The sequence below is a fragment of the Phoca vitulina genome, unplaced genomic scaffold, assembly GCF_004348235.1.
Source record: "Phoca vitulina isolate PV1807 unplaced genomic scaffold, GSC_HSeal_1.0 scaffold30, whole genome shotgun sequence".
Taxonomy (NCBI): Eukaryota; Metazoa; Chordata; class Mammalia; order Carnivora; family Phocidae; genus Phoca; species Phoca vitulina.
Genome location: NW_022589733.1, coordinates 6,713,024 through 6,728,436, shown reverse-complemented (window position 1 = coordinate 6,728,436; position 15,413 = coordinate 6,713,024). Strand labels below are relative to the sequence as shown.

Sequence of the window (15,413 nt, the reverse complement as noted above, 5' to 3'; positions counted from 1 at the left end):
CCAGCCTTCCCAGCGTACATTAAAGGCGGAGAATCGCTGAACTAGATTAAGACGCCCGTATTCTAGGCATTGTTTATGCAAGCAGGAGAGCTGGATTTCATATTTGGTATACTTTTGGAGAAGTAAGCTGATGGGTAAGGAGCTTGAGTTTTTTCAGAAAAGAATTTTAAGAAGCGTTCAGCCCAAGAGAGTTGTTCAAGGCACCTGGACCAGCCGTACCCAAGCAATATCCCTTTGTGAAAGTGAAAGGAGGATCAGGTGGCTTCCCTTGATGCGGGTATAGAACTCTCTCTCTCACACTCCCATCTGTGCTGACAACATGGTTGCAGCTTTAACAGCAGGAAAAGTTTTGGCTTCATATTAAGGAGAAGTTCTATCATGGAGGTTAAGAAGGCAGGCTCTGGAGGCAGACTTTGCTGGATTCAAATTCTGGTTCTGCCACTTTCTAACTAGGTGAGCATGGGCAAATTACTTACCTTCTCTGGGTCTATTTAATCATCTGTCAAATGTGGGACAGTATGGTTCTTAACACATGTGATTGCCATAAGAAAAGTATTGAGTACTTGAGTATTATGTACTTAGTACATAAACATCACTCAATAAACGATAGCTGTCACTATTTGTATCATTGTTAAGAGAATAGGAAATACAGTGTGCTGGCCAGCTGGATGAAGCAGAAGCAGAAGGTGTCCCAACTATACCATTTTTTTTTTTTTACCAATTTCAGTGATAAAGATTTTTTAAAGTTAAACATAGAATTGCCAAATGGTACAGCAATTCTACTTCTGGATACCTACCCAACAGAATTGAAAGCAAGGACCCTGACAGATGCTTGAATACCCATGTTCACAGCAGCATTATTTACAATAGCCAAAAGTTGGAAACAACCCAAATGTCCATCAACAGATGAATGGAGAAAACAAAATCTGTATATCAAAATGGAACATTATTCAGTCTTAAAAAGGAGTGAAATTTGGATTTGGATACATGCCATGGATGAACCTTAAAAAACATTATGCTAAGTGAAATAAGCCAGACACAAAAGGACAAATATTGTATGGTTCTACTTAATAAGAGGTACCTAGAAGAGTCCAGTTCATAGAGACAAAAAGTAGACTAGAGGTTACCAGGGACTGGGGGAACCTGGGACCGAGTTTCAGTTTGAAAAAATTCTGGAGCTGGATGGTAGTCATAGTTGTACAACAGTATGATTGTACTTAATGTCACTGAACGTATGCTTAAAAATGGTTAAAATTATAAGTTTTATGTTATGTGTATTTGACCACAGTAAAAAAATTTTTTTCAAGCTATTGAGACTTGTCAGAACTGGCCTAATTTAATTGGAAAACTATCTGGTTGCTGGACTTTGAATTCAGTCTTTTTTGTTTTTCTTTATCACTGAGATAACCCTTGTCTTCAAATAATGTAGAACACTATAGTTAACAAGATTCTACTGTGTATTTGAGAGTTGCTAAGAGTAGATCTTTAAAAAGCTCTTATCAGAGGAAAAAAAAAGTGTAACTCAGTGAGGTGATGGATGTTAACTAAACTTATTGTGGTAATCATTTTGTAATATATACATATATCACATCATTATGTTATACACCTAAAATTAATACAGTGTTATAAGTCAATTTTATCTCAATAAAACTAGGGGGGAAATTATCCAAAAAATTATCACAAAAAAAATAATGTAGACCATTATGGCTTTTAAGCTTTAGAACTCTGAAGTCAAAAAGATATGCTGAACCGCATCTTGAATTGGTGATTAACAGCAAAAACAAAAAAATCCTATTTGGGGGAAAAAAGTTCCCATTTGGCTTGGTGTACTGGTGGCCAAAACGAGGTCCAGTCTCCCAGCATTAGTGGAACTCATCTCTTAGTAAGCCTTTTTAGCACTGATAAGCAAAGCACTATACTTACAAAATACTCTGAACCTTCTGTCTTTTCTGATTCCTATAAAACTCAGTAACGTGTATAATGAGTATAACCTGTATAATTTACTGGTACTGCATCACGCAGCAGCAACAAGCTAAGAGCCGTTGTTTGACCTTGGTTCTCACTTCTCTTAAACCGTTAACCCACCCCTACACAGACGCTGATGTGTCTCCCACCCTGCATGCCTAACTCAGTGCCCAGCACATCAACTGAGCCAAATGATTAAATGAATTGATAGTATCATAATTTGAGATTGGACTAAAATTGTCCAAGGAAACATTCTCGGGATGAAATATGTTCGTTCTCAGCAGAGTCTGGCTTTGGAATTGTCATGGTATCTTTCACCCTTTGTGTACTTTTGATCAGGGATAGTCTCTAAATTGAGATCTGGTCACAGGGGCACTTTACCTCCAAAATGGCATCTGAAAAAGAAATGTCTTCAGAAGCTAAGGCGTGCTGCACGGCTGCCGAGCTGAGAAAAAATAATCAGGTTGGAAACTGGTGTTCGCACTCTGAGATGCCATTTTCCCAAAGCGCAGGTGCTTATTTACAGTTTCAAGTGTTCACCGCCTTCTTCCTGGTGGGACTTTAGATCAGCTCTCTCATCTCATATTTCAGCCAAGTAAAGTCTGGCCACATTCCTGCATGCCAACATGTATCTTTTTTTTTTTTTTTTTTAAGATTCATTTATTTAGAGAGAGCGTGTGCACAAGTGTGAGCAGGGGTGGGGCAGAGGGAGAGAGAGAGAGAATCCTCAAGCAGACTCCCCACTGAGTGCAGAGCCTGACGCAGGGCTCCATCCCACGACCCTGAGATCATGACCTGAGCCCAAACCAAGGGTCAGATGATTAATCGACTGAGCCACCCCAGCGCCCCCCAACACGCACCATTAAAAACCAAAGACAAACTTCATACCCTAAAAAGCCTCTCTCTCCCTTCCCTACATTTCTCTCCCGTACTGCCCCCACCCCCCCGAACATCAGCAAACGTCAGCCTCTGGATTTCCTCAACCCAATACACTAGATGCCTCTTTTATTGCATGTTGTGGCAGGAGAGAAGGATTAAATTACCGAGGCTGTCAGGAAGGACAAGCTCTCTGCCATACATTATCATTATCACTCGCTTCTTGGGTGAGAGAAAATGCAGTAAATCCCTCAAATACAAAGCAATAAAGACCGCTGGCTTTTACTGTCATGACTGCCAGTGCCATTAACAGGCAGTGACAGCGATGTGGCACTCTTAGATGTTGCTTGTATCTTTTCTGACAGTGTGTACATAAACCTGCCCATGACATGACATCAGATCACATGACTGCTCAGATTTGATTCTGGTTTCCAGAGCTGCTCTCTTTTCCCAGGCATACAAGTGAGGTGGCATGACTCGTGTCTCTAACAACGGGTATTTATACAAATACAGAATGGTACTAATGTAGCATATTCCTGAGTGACTTCTTTCTGTGGATTTTTTTTTTTTTTTTTTTTGGTATAGTGATCTACGTGGATAAAGAAAACAACCAAGCAAAGAGAGACATCTTAAAAGCAATACTACTGAAACAAGAGCTGCCTTACGGAAGGTACATGTGAGCATTCTACATTATCGGATGGTTTATATAAAGTAGATCTCTGTAGCATGGTTGCGGTGAAAGAAAGCTCGAGATGCGGAATCAGAATTCTGATTCACCCTGTGTCCTTGAATGAGTGTGTTTCCTCTCGGTCTCTTTCCTCCTAGCAATAAAGTAGCCCTGCGTACCATACAGAGCAACTGTAAAGATCCGACAGTGCTTTGCAAACCCAAACACCATACAGTGTGCACTCAGTATCCCATCACTGTTCAAGTGTAATGGTAAAGAGCATGACATGATTGCAAGGAGGGTGCGCTCTGGAGCCACATGGCTTGAGTATAAATTCTTGTTTCATCACTTACTAGCTGTCTGACCTTGGACAGCTACCCTCTCTGCCTCATGTTCTTCATCTGTAAAATGGAGATAATACCAGATAGGGTGGTTGTGAGGATTCCACGAGATAACGTATGCGGATGGCTAGAATAGTGCTGGACACAGAGCGCGCAATAAGCGTTCATTGTCATCGATGTAAGTAGTAGTGATGTCAATATTATTACTTGTACTAGCTCATCAGCCTTCCAGACTAATTTTACCTTACTATCATGGTTTAATTATTCATCATTTCATGTTATGTTTCATGCCTTTTTTTTTGCAAATCTTAACAGAAGATTTTGCGATTCTAGTTCAGTAGAGAAATGATACCCTTTTAAGAAGGAAAACTCCTGATCTTAGTAACTTCCTGCTTTTGTGTGAGCTCCCATGTGTACAGTTTGAGGAGTTATGTAAGGTGCTGCCCATCAGCCCGTTTGCTGGCTCTCCTCCCTTGGCCAGGATGGGCCCTTTATCTCTCTGTTGTCTCTTTCTCCTTGCCTTTGTGGCCCATAGATGACACACTTAGTGCCTCAGAAATGGAGCTCGCCCCTGCCCACCTTAGAAAGAGGCTCAAGTTCTCCCCTTTCCTAGAGGGCATGAAGGGAAGGTTAAAGACATTCTATTTTTCTTTTCTTTTTTTTTTAAGATTTTTTTTTTTTTATTTATTTGACAGAGCGAAAGAGCACAAGCAGGGGAACAGTAGAGGGAGAGGGAGAAGCAGGCTCCCTGCCCAGCAGGGAGCCCGATGCAGGGCTCAATCCCAGAACCCTGGGATCATGACCTGAGCCAAAGGCAGACACTTAACCATCTGAGCCACCCAGGCGCCCCTAAGATTTTATTTTTAAGTAATCTCTACACCCAGCATGGGGCTCAAACTCACAACCCTGAGACCAAGAGTCGCATGCTCCATTGACCAAGCCAACCAGGCTCCCCAAGACATTGTTTTTCAAAAGAGCTTGCAAACTAGCATTTGATCTTCTCTTTCAAGAAAGGAGACTGGAATTCTTAGCTCTTAGGATCTGATAGTAGCTTTTTCATTAACTCCTTGAAATACATATATCAGTTCTTTGGATCTCAGTTCTGGAGAAGGGGTGCTAAAAACCCTGTTAATTAGCCTGAAGTTCTGTATTTCCCAGCATGGTAGATAATCATTCAAGTTTTACTTATTTACTCTGTATACTTGAGCTTCTTTGAAGGCCCCCTGAATGCCATCAGTGTTCTAGGGTTATCCCAGGGCACAAGTGATTACACAGCACTGACCACGTCATTGGTCAGTGCTGTGTAATGCCTCTCTGTGATCAGCAGGCTGGGTCGTTACTGTCCGGGACTGAGCTCTGTTCCCATGGACAAGCCCTGGGCTGGACTTCCCAATCTTTCCAGTCTAATTTGTCTACCTCTGTGTTCATTTTGTTTCTGGAATGTTAGAACATATTATAAGTAGTACTCCTCATCAGGGGAGAGCAATTTTGTTGCCTCAAAAGTGTGTGGTTTTAAAAAGACAGGTTCTGCTTTAAATGTAGACCTGCCTTTCCTCAGAAGACCTACCCCCTTGTAGCCAAATTGTTTTAAAAATTTTTTAAAGTCCACAGTAAACGTAATGACTTCCACTGACCCATCCCTGTTTCTCTCAAAATCTCTAAATGATCCCCAGAGATACAAATGTTCATGTCATTTTGAGAAAAACCAAGAGAGGCACTGGAGATGCAGAGTGACTGGCGCCAGGGGATGGGGTCCGAGTAAATGCCCGGAGCGCCACTGGCCGCTGTGGCAGGAATGGGGCCATCACAGGAGAGAAGGGGCGTGCCTGCTTTTCTCCCTTGACAGTATCATTTTCTTCAGGAGAAAGGGGGAGTTTATGTTTACAAGTTTCCACAGCCAAAAGGCGGTTGTTATTCTAATGAATGTTCTCACCTTTTGCAAATACTTACAGGTCCCATTACTTCACATTGTTTTAAAGTACCTGCTAGTTTATAAGAATTCGCTTTCTCAGGCAGGACCCCCCGCCCTTGAATATGGAGGCATGGAGGCAGCTTACAAAGCCACAGTTAGAGAAGTTTGGCCAGTCTTCCCTGACATACATACATTTATGTACGTTGTATAACAAGTACATACAGTACCTTTGCACCTGGCCCTGGCCATATTTGCATGTATACAAGTGTCACCTTCAAAGGGAGGTAACACCTTGAAGCAGGACTTAAAAATTATTTATCTGAAGTCATCATTTTGACACTGACTTAAGGTTCTCTTTTGGTTTCATTTCTTCTCTTTAACATGTTCTGTTGAGCAGATCCACCATAACCATCAGCACTCCGATATGTAAAACTCACAGGTAACCCTTAGGGTCTTCTATCCTGTTTTGTATGAAAAGGAATTATTTCAGAATGAGGAAAGAATCAAAAATGTTAAACGATTTAAGGAGTTTTAGTGCTTTCTGATTTCCTAAATAACAGCAAGTGACATTTGAGGTCTAAATCTTGATGCCCAGCCCAGGGCCTGCCTCCTCCAGTTGACCTACTTCAAATGAGCCAGCCTTCAATAGGAGCGTCCATTTTGCAGTTCGTGTAGTAATTCAACAATCTTTATGATCCCCTACATAAGTATCAGGAGCGAAATGCTTGACAAGGTGGAGTCCCTGCACTTACAGAGTTTCCGTCCCACTGAGGATGACAGACAACAACAAGTAAACAAATAAACCAATTACATTTTACAGTAAGTTGTTAAGAGAGGGTTAAACAAGTTGCTCACATAGAAAGTAACAGTGACGGCGGGCCTAAACGGTGACAGTAAGCTGGATAGTGAGGGGACGAGAGGACCCAGCCAGGTCGTGAACCATGCAAGGAGGATCATCGCAGGCAGAGGGAATGCGGGCCTGCAGGAAGACGTAGAGGTCTGTGTCTAGGACCAAGGGAGGTCAGCAAGGGGAGAGTTCTGCAGGAGGGAAAGGGGAGAAGGGAGGCAGGAGCAGCTCCCAGGGCACTTCCGGTTCCACCTGAAATCTACCCCACGTGTCTTCCCTGGTCCTCAGCCTGGACTGGAAGCCTCTTTAGGACATGGAACAAGCAAGATTTCCACCTCTTTGTTTGGTAGGCTTAAAGGGGAAACAGAAAATGTGTCTTATATCTTATGTGCAGTTTATCCTAAGCCAAATTGTAGCTTTTAGATTGAGTGTACCTTCTTCCCTATTTAGCTTAACTTCATAATTTCTTAATTTCGGATTTGACATCTCATTTTGCTCTCTATAGAATTTAAAGCTAGGAATACTGAATTTTGGTTTTTAACCTTTCCCTTGCATTTAGAAGGGTTTTTTTTTTCCTTTTTGTCTCCGAATTCTCATATGTTCAGTGGAGGTAATGGTCTGCATTTGTAAAGTGATAGAGAGATGATCCTTAAATATGAGACATTATAGGAGGATAACACTTAACAATATTAGTACAACCTGCATAGCCTCTGTCTTTTCTGTAAGTCTTGTGGATGTAAAATGTGCATCAGATATCACTTGTAAGTCCTAGTCTCCCAAGCATATTCATTTTAGGACAATTACTTTTATCACCATTCTTCTTGTTTAACTGACTGATACAGTCATTGTATAATTTGGCAGTCTCAGTTTTCAATTGAAACAAGTCTTCCCCATGTCTTCGTTTTCTCTTCCATTAGAAATGTAGAAGCTTAAGCAGCTCTACCTAGATTAAAAATAATAGTAATAAAAGAGCAAACATTTCCTCGATGTTTAACATGTTCCAGGCACTGTTTACATGTATCATCTCATTTGATCCTCATAAGAGCCCTGTGAGACAGACATTCCCCTTCCCATTCTACAGATAAGAACAGAGAGGTTTAGTAATGTTTCTAACATTACACAGCTAATAGTAGAAGAGCTAAATTTGAACTCACAATGGATGCCCTTTAACCACTCCGTCTTAATCCCTTTGTTTTATGCATCATATAAAATACTCAGCTGTTACAAATCAGGATCTGTATTCCTCACAATTATTGTGTGAATAGGTGTTGCATTTGGTTTCAATGGAAGGGATTTCTATTTTCTTTTTTTTTTTTTTTTTAAGATTTTATTTTATTTATTTGTCAGAGAGAGAGAGAGCACAAGCAGGGGGAGCGGCAGGCAGAAGGTGAAGCAGGCTCCCTGCTCAGCGGAGATGTGGGGCTTGATCCCAGGACACTGGAATCATGACCTGAGCCGAAGGCAGACGCTTAACCGACTGAGCCACCCAGGCATCCTGGGATTTCTATTTTCTAATCAAAATTTATTGCTGGTTAAAAACAGGGACTTGGTAAAGGAATGAAATGTCAAATGCTTACTTTCAGCAAATTAGTTAAAAATACTATCATGTTTACCTGTGTTTGGAAAGGATTTTATTTGCATGTATTGTTCAAGGCATGATTTCTCAGAGACTTAGATTTTCATCTCAAAATGTGATCTAAGAAACAAGTTTCTTGTTTTGTTTCTGATTTGGGATGGCTACGTTTTGAAAATGGTTAAAGTGGTAGTTTACAAGTATCCATGGTTTAAGCTCCGCTGCCAAGACATATCAAAAGAGTACTTTAACTGTAAATTCCTGTCATTTGGTCAATCCAAGTGTGTTTGGCCTCAGCACAAGCCACTAATTCAAATCAGTTCCATCGGAATCCTACAATTATGTGTCTAAAAGTAAAATAAAACTTGGATGCTAGGATTATAAGTTAAAAGATTGCTGAAGTAGTACAAACATTCCATGTAGCTGTTGGGCAGAGCTACAATATTTATCTAATGTGACTCAGAATGTTACTGGGGAGCATGGTCCCTGTATTTCATAGAACACAGAGGGTTGGATAAATTGCTTGGTAGCCACTCTGAAGTTGTACATTTCTTTAGAAAATGTTGCATTTCTTTTGAAAATGGTGCCCTGATCTCCGTGGTCTTTATTCACGTGATCCTTTTAGCCTTAAAAGTAGATGTGTCACAATACGATCAGATAGTGTGTATTAGAGAGAACATCTGGTTATTCTCTTTGCCTAGTAATTTCCTCAGATTCTAGAGTTAAATGTTAATCAGTGCTTAGAAAAGTGGATTTATGTTCATTTGAAGGCTGGGCATGCTATAATAATTCTAGTAGTTCATGCAATAACTTATCTAACCTCATGTAATTTGCTTTTTATTGGAATAATTGGAAACTTTGAGATTTCATACTTAGTGATAAAACCCCATTTGGGAGCTGTGTTTCATGGTGATTTTTTTTCCTTACTTTGTGGGGATTTTCTATTTTTTCCCTTCTCAGTGTTCGCTTCACGGTGGTCAGTGACCCTCCAGAGGATGAACAGGATCTGGAGTGCGAGGACATTGGCATTGCTAACATTGACCTCGCTGACATGTTTCAGGAAGGGAGAGACATCATCGAGCAAAATATCGATGGTATGGGTGGAAGTATTGCTCAATTTGTACAACAAATGCTGAAATCCGAATTCTTTATTAAAACCTTCTTTTTTGCTAGCTGCAGGGATATTGAGTCACACATTGGTTGAATCCTTTGCAACTCAAGCTTTTTTTTTTTTTTGAAGCTGGAAGCTTTTCCCTCCCTCCCTCCCTCCCTTACCCTCCCCCTCTGCCTTCCTTTCAACCAACAGAAATTTTAAAATAATGAATTGCACTTCACAAGGAATTATTCATTTTGTTAGTATTGGGGGTGAGTGTGTGACAAAAATGTGGCCATTGGATTTTTTCTTAATGTTGTTTGTGGAAGCTTCATGCTGTCAAGCCTTATTTCAACCAAGGCATGTTATTCTGAGTCATCATTATAGTGTCTTTTGTAAGGCTTCTCTTTAATTCAGTGTTACAATCCGGTGGTAGAGCCACTGCAAATGACTCCCAAGTCGTAACGGTCACTTATTTCCTAGCAGGATTCAGAGAGGAGTAAAGGATTCCTGACAAAATGTACTCTCCTGGATTTTCACCTCAAAGGCATGAGTCCCATCAGGGCTTAGTTTCTACCCTCCAGATTCTCATATAATATATTTAGAACACGGTGAAGGAATTGTGCTTTACAAATCAGACGTTTGACAATCATCATGAGGATGGCCAGGGCTGTACACAATAAAGGGACAAATGAGGCTGAGGCCTAGTCGCATGTGTTAGGTTACCAGAGCCATCTCTGGAAAACCGTACATGGCTGGTTTGCTCATTTATTCGTGCATTCAATGAACACTTACTTGAGCACCTCTTAAGTGCCAGACACTGTTACCCCATAGTTCAGCTGCAGTTCATATGTCTGTCCTGTATATGTGTTACATGCTCACAAGTCAACATCAAGCCAGATAATTAACCAAATCGGAAACCTATCCTGGGAAATCTTTATAAACTATACATATCTAACTACATGACAGTTTGTCACAACTTTGTTTGGCACAGAAAAAGAAGATGAGAGGATTAAAATATTAACCTAAACCCTCTGAAAGACAACCAGAACCAAGAGAGTCTGAGAAAAGCGATGAAAATGATCTATGCTTTATATTCTTAATCTTTTCTCCAGTCAGTTCTGGTTAGCAGCCCATCTTCTCATTCTGAGAGTCCACGTATGGCCACGCTAATCTGTCACAGACAGCCTCTGTGGCCATGTTTTGAGAGAGAGTCAAAAAAATTAAACACTCAGGTGTCAGATCACGATTTTAATGCTGTGTTCTGTGCCAGACAGAGCAGTGAGGAGTCCCGAAGAAGAGGTGTAAAGAAACTCGGGACTGAGCTGGGGACCACTCGTGCCCCATGACCTCCCTGCCTGCTCAGGTCTCCACCTAAGTCTTTGTATACCAAGTTGCATTTAAAGGTTTCCTTAAAAATATTTTGGAATTGTCATATCTTGATCCCTTCTAGACTTTATTTCTTCTAACTTAGAAATTCTGATCCTGTGCAGGAATCGTCATCCTGCAGCCTTGCCACGAGGTCAGCTTCAGGAGATATCATGAGTCTTGAGCTCCACAGGCAATAAGGATGCACACACATAGTACACCTGAAATGTGTATCTTCCTACACACAGGACAGGCTTTAATTTACAGATTTCTGAGGTGCCAGTGAACTTTGGACTTTCATAGGGTCGTCTTCATGTTTGCAATTCCTGTTTCACGTCACCTATCTGAAGAAAAATCTGTTAAATGATAGTAACACTTTTCTGCCATTTTTCTCCCTAGTCTTGGATGCACGGGCAGGTGGTGGACGTATCGGCAAGCTCAGGGTAACCATCGAAGCGCTCCACGCCCTGCAATCTGTCTACGAGCAATACAGAGATGACTTGGAGGCTGAAAGAAGCTGCTCCAGAGCCATCTCCTGCTCCTGAGTAAACGCTCACATGAAAGCTCTGAGATGAGATTTCTGTAATTACTCTGGTGTATATAATCTATAATTCATGGCACGCAGGGAGGGGGAGGCCTGGGTTGGTAGTGTTCAAGTTTTGTATACTTTTCCATTTGTTTATTTTTCTATTCCCTCCTTCCCATGACTGCCACCCCTCAGGACTTAAGTTCTCCGCCATGGGCAGTACCTTCTCAATAATTTATACCTACATGATAGCATGAGAAAGTCTATTTGCATTTTCAACACTGCCTTATGAAGAACCGACATGCAATTCCCATTTTTATTTTTAATAAGCAAAAAGGATAAATCTTAGAAAACCTATGAAAAGAAATACTTTTAGGTTATCCCTAATCGTCCCACTAAATGGAATGCCTGTGATTAGCCTCATTAAGAGTTTTATACTGTGAAGATTTTATTAGAAGCAATATATGAAAATTACTTGGATTAATGTGTTAATCTTCCTCTTTAAAATGCTAATATCCATTTTATGCACATTAAACCTCAGTATGCATTTTCTTTGATGCATGCAGTTTCTATCAATTAAATATAAAGAATGAGACTTGGCACCGACTTATTAAATTACTGCAAGTTTTTGGTTTTCTTTCTTTAAAATCACACTTCTTCCCATTTGTATGATTTTTATGGATTTGTAATGGTGAAATGGGATCCAGGGATGTGTGTGTGTAAAGAGGAGATAGATAGGTACATGTATGAATATACATGAAATTCATGTTTTGAAAACTTAGCTTATGACACAGAAGGAAATTATTAAAAGTATGGCTCAAATTCTGATATGCTTAGTTAGACCTGAAAGGAATATCTTTTTTATCATTTTTTAAATTTACATCAAGCTTGTACAATGGTGGGGTGTATCTGGATAACCAGATCCTCGAAAAGCAGCTCAGAAAGTTAATTTTCTAGCTTTTACCCAATCTCACTGAAGGATTTAATTGATATTTTTAATGGAGCTGTGAATCAATGCTGCAAAGGAATTGTCTCTGGAGGTCTAGGATATAATGCATTTCATTTTTTAATTTACTTTTTTATTTGTCATTTTCTTCAAAGGATTTTTATAGGCTGTGGGTTTTCACTGTTTGCAAACAGGCTATGTTCCTTCTTAAGCATATGTAAAGTATTCAGGGAGATAAGTAATTTATTAAAATCTACCTAATTTGCCGTGATATATTAAATCTCTGCTTCAGTGATCACAGACCATTTCATTTAGAGAATTAGGCATTCCCTCTTTGTGTGATTAAAGCTCTGGAAAATGAGTTCTTTGCTCCTATTTGTGAACATTCAAAGCCTGCTAATGGCAAGAAGATGGAATAGATTATGAGACAATTCATTACAGTTCAACAGAAAAAAAAAGCAGCTATAATGCAAAAATGCAAGTATGAATATCTGCATATAGTTTGAACCATCTGTGCTCTAATGGCTTCAATAATGACTCTCGTCTTTAGGAGGCTTTGAAATGACATCCGTACAATATTAATTTGTTGATGTACATTGTGGAACCAGTAGAGTACGATCTGACCACAGAAATCTATAAATTCTGTCTCTACCATTGGGCCTCCCTGTCTGGGGCCTGCCATCTCCAAGAAGAATCTTGCTCTCATCAAACTCTGCAAATCTTCATAATAACTCATTCCTCTGGAACCTTCTAGAGACCACAAACATCTGCAGACTAAACCTCTCCAATCCTAGTAAACAGCCACATGTTTGTTGTCACTTCAGCTGGCTCTGAGCTCATCTTTTTGGCCTCTCTTTCTAGCTTTCTTTGGCTTCATGCAGTTACGGTGTCATTAAGGGCCATGATATTCCCTGCAGTAATTTAAAACAGCCGGATTATACCCTGGGATTAACTGAGTGGTTTGTGAGACATTTATTGTGGTATTCTCCCAGGAGGTTTGTATTATTGTTTTAAAACGTTACATCCCAAACTAAATACCCTTTCTGCAGGGAAAAGAACTGGATTGCGCTGACTTCTTATGATCTTTAAGTAGAGAGGGGGAGTTTTTATTAGGGAACTTCTGAGACCTCGTCAGCTGGGTGGAATGTATACCTCAGATACGATTAGAGAACTAGCCATGTTTCTGTCACATTCATGTTTGCCGTAGAGATTATTAAAGATTCCTTTTCCAGTTTTAAAATAACTCACCTTCCAACTACGTAAATTCTTACAAGGCTCATTTTCTTAAGTAATAGAATAGCTGCCGACATATTTTGAAGTGGGTAAGTGGTATTGAATGCCATCATATGGATGCTTCCAAGCGGGTTTCATAGTCTGTTCGAGAACAGTTTTTTTATCCTGTTTGGCGTTGACCAGAGTTCATTGAAAAAGGTTCACCACCTTTTTGGACTACAGAGCAATGGTTTTCCCTTGGTACGCCAAGCCTGGCCCATTAAGTATGGTGAGCGGGAGAGGGGGCGCTAACAGTGGCCTCGCCACAGAAATACCAGTTTAAGGCAAGGTTGCTGTGAACTTACAGCTCTTGGTGTAAATGTACACAGTACACTCAGCACTTTTAGGGGCTGTAATGCTTTTAGTTTGGAAATATAAATAGAGATGTGATGTGGTATGTGGGAGAGTGGATTTTACATGGTTTTTTGCCTACTGTAGTAGAAATGTCAAATTCCCAGCCACTGTCATGAGAAGCAGTTGACAAAAATAAGTTTTATGGTTTGCAGTGCGGTTTACATAGAGAACATTTCTCTCCACTCTCAATTTCAACATGTTTTCTAAATTATCATGGTTTATTGCCATTTAAGTTAAATTAGTTTTTTTAAGAATAAATAGAGAATATATTTAATCAAATAAAGAACAGCCACATTGAAATTCTGCTGTTCCTGCCGTTCATTTGTTACCACAAAACACAAATACTTTCTACGTGTTATGAAGAAGTGTGGGCTCAGAAGTGGTCATATGACTTGGGAGGTTCTGCGTGTTCCCACAACAAAACATAAATTATTTTAGTAATCTGACATCAAGCTGTGACAATGAAAACCACTTCTTACACATGTTCTAACAAGAATCTGATTAACATTTTTGTGGATATGGAAAATAACTTTTTTTAGTCAAACTGCCACCATTGCTGAATTTAGAATGAATTCCTTATTCACTAGATAGCAAAATGTGAATCATGTCTGTGAACAAATATGAGAATAAAATGCCATCTTTGTGTAGTACAAACAACCAGGGGAGAGCTCCAGGGATATCAAATTACCGAGTGATTGACAATATCAGGATCATAATTCCTCCCCAACTATGAGAGTACATTTCAATAAGTCACTCATGCCTGAAGGCCTCTGACTACCTTAACAAAGAAAAACTAAATCCATGATTTATTATAGATTGGACAACATGCCTAATTTGATCCATGAATGGGAGCAAACAGCTTTACATCCCCTTTGTTCAGAACAAAAACAACCTCCAGGTCAACCAGAAAACTAAAAAGATAGCAAAGCTATAGAAACAAGTGTTTTAAAAACTGAAAATACAGAATTAGAAAACATCCCTCATCCTAATGTCTTTTATCTTGCAAGATTTTTTGGTTCCATTTCGAAGCGCCACTAGTGGACTGTACCTTACAGTCTAACCTCCTGGAAAACTGGGCCCATGTTCCTGGTATTGTTACACCTTCTGTTCTTACCCTCTCATTTTCCATATAACATTGACTTACATCTTTGAACCATGTTTCTCCTTCAGTTTTTCTGAAGTAAAAATCTGGTTCAGAGTTAGAATGTGGCCTCTTTTCTGTGGTGGACACCAACAGGCTTGTCTTCTGCCTTATGCCCCTTCTCACTCTCTGTCGAGATTGACCTTTCTCATCCCTGTAACGGCATCACCCCTCTCTTCACTGAACACCGTTAGTTTTCTTTGTAAGGCAAATTCGCTATCTTGACCTTTCTACTTCTGTCATCTATTCTGTTTACACCTATATTCAACTGAACATTTCCTCCCACCTACTCATTTTTAGTCAGTCACGGCACATTTTTTTCCCTTCTCTTCTCTTGGTGCCACAACTACTTTAGATACCAGCATTGGTGCCAGCTCCAATGGCATTCCCAAAATCTGCCTTTGTGTGAAGACTTTTTCTTAATTTAACATGACAGGGGCACTGCTAGTCAGCCATTATGAAACTGAGGAAACAGCAAGCTAATTTGTGTATCTTTGCTTTTTGTAGTGAAGCAACAGAGGCTGGAACTCAC

General features: G+C 40.0%; 1 protein-coding gene across 4 annotated transcripts in view; it reads left to right on the top strand.

Moving 5' to 3' along the window:
* RPGRIP1L (RPGRIP1 like) overlaps positions 1–14,027 on the top strand; it is a 92,140-nt gene extending 78,113 nt beyond the window's left edge. For all 4 annotated transcript variants that reach the window (XM_032424155.1, XM_032424153.1, XM_032424154.1 and 1 more), the window contains 3 exons: positions 3,427–3,511; positions 9,142–9,275; positions 11,042–14,027. In XM_032424155.1, the coding sequence (XP_032280046.1) occupies positions 3,427–3,511; positions 9,142–9,275; positions 11,042–11,187 (365 nt within the window). In that variant the 3' untranslated portion in view covers positions 11,188–14,027. The remainder of the gene's footprint in view (positions 1–3,426; positions 3,512–9,141; positions 9,276–11,041) is intronic.
* Positions 14,028–15,413: the final 1,386 nt, after the last annotated feature.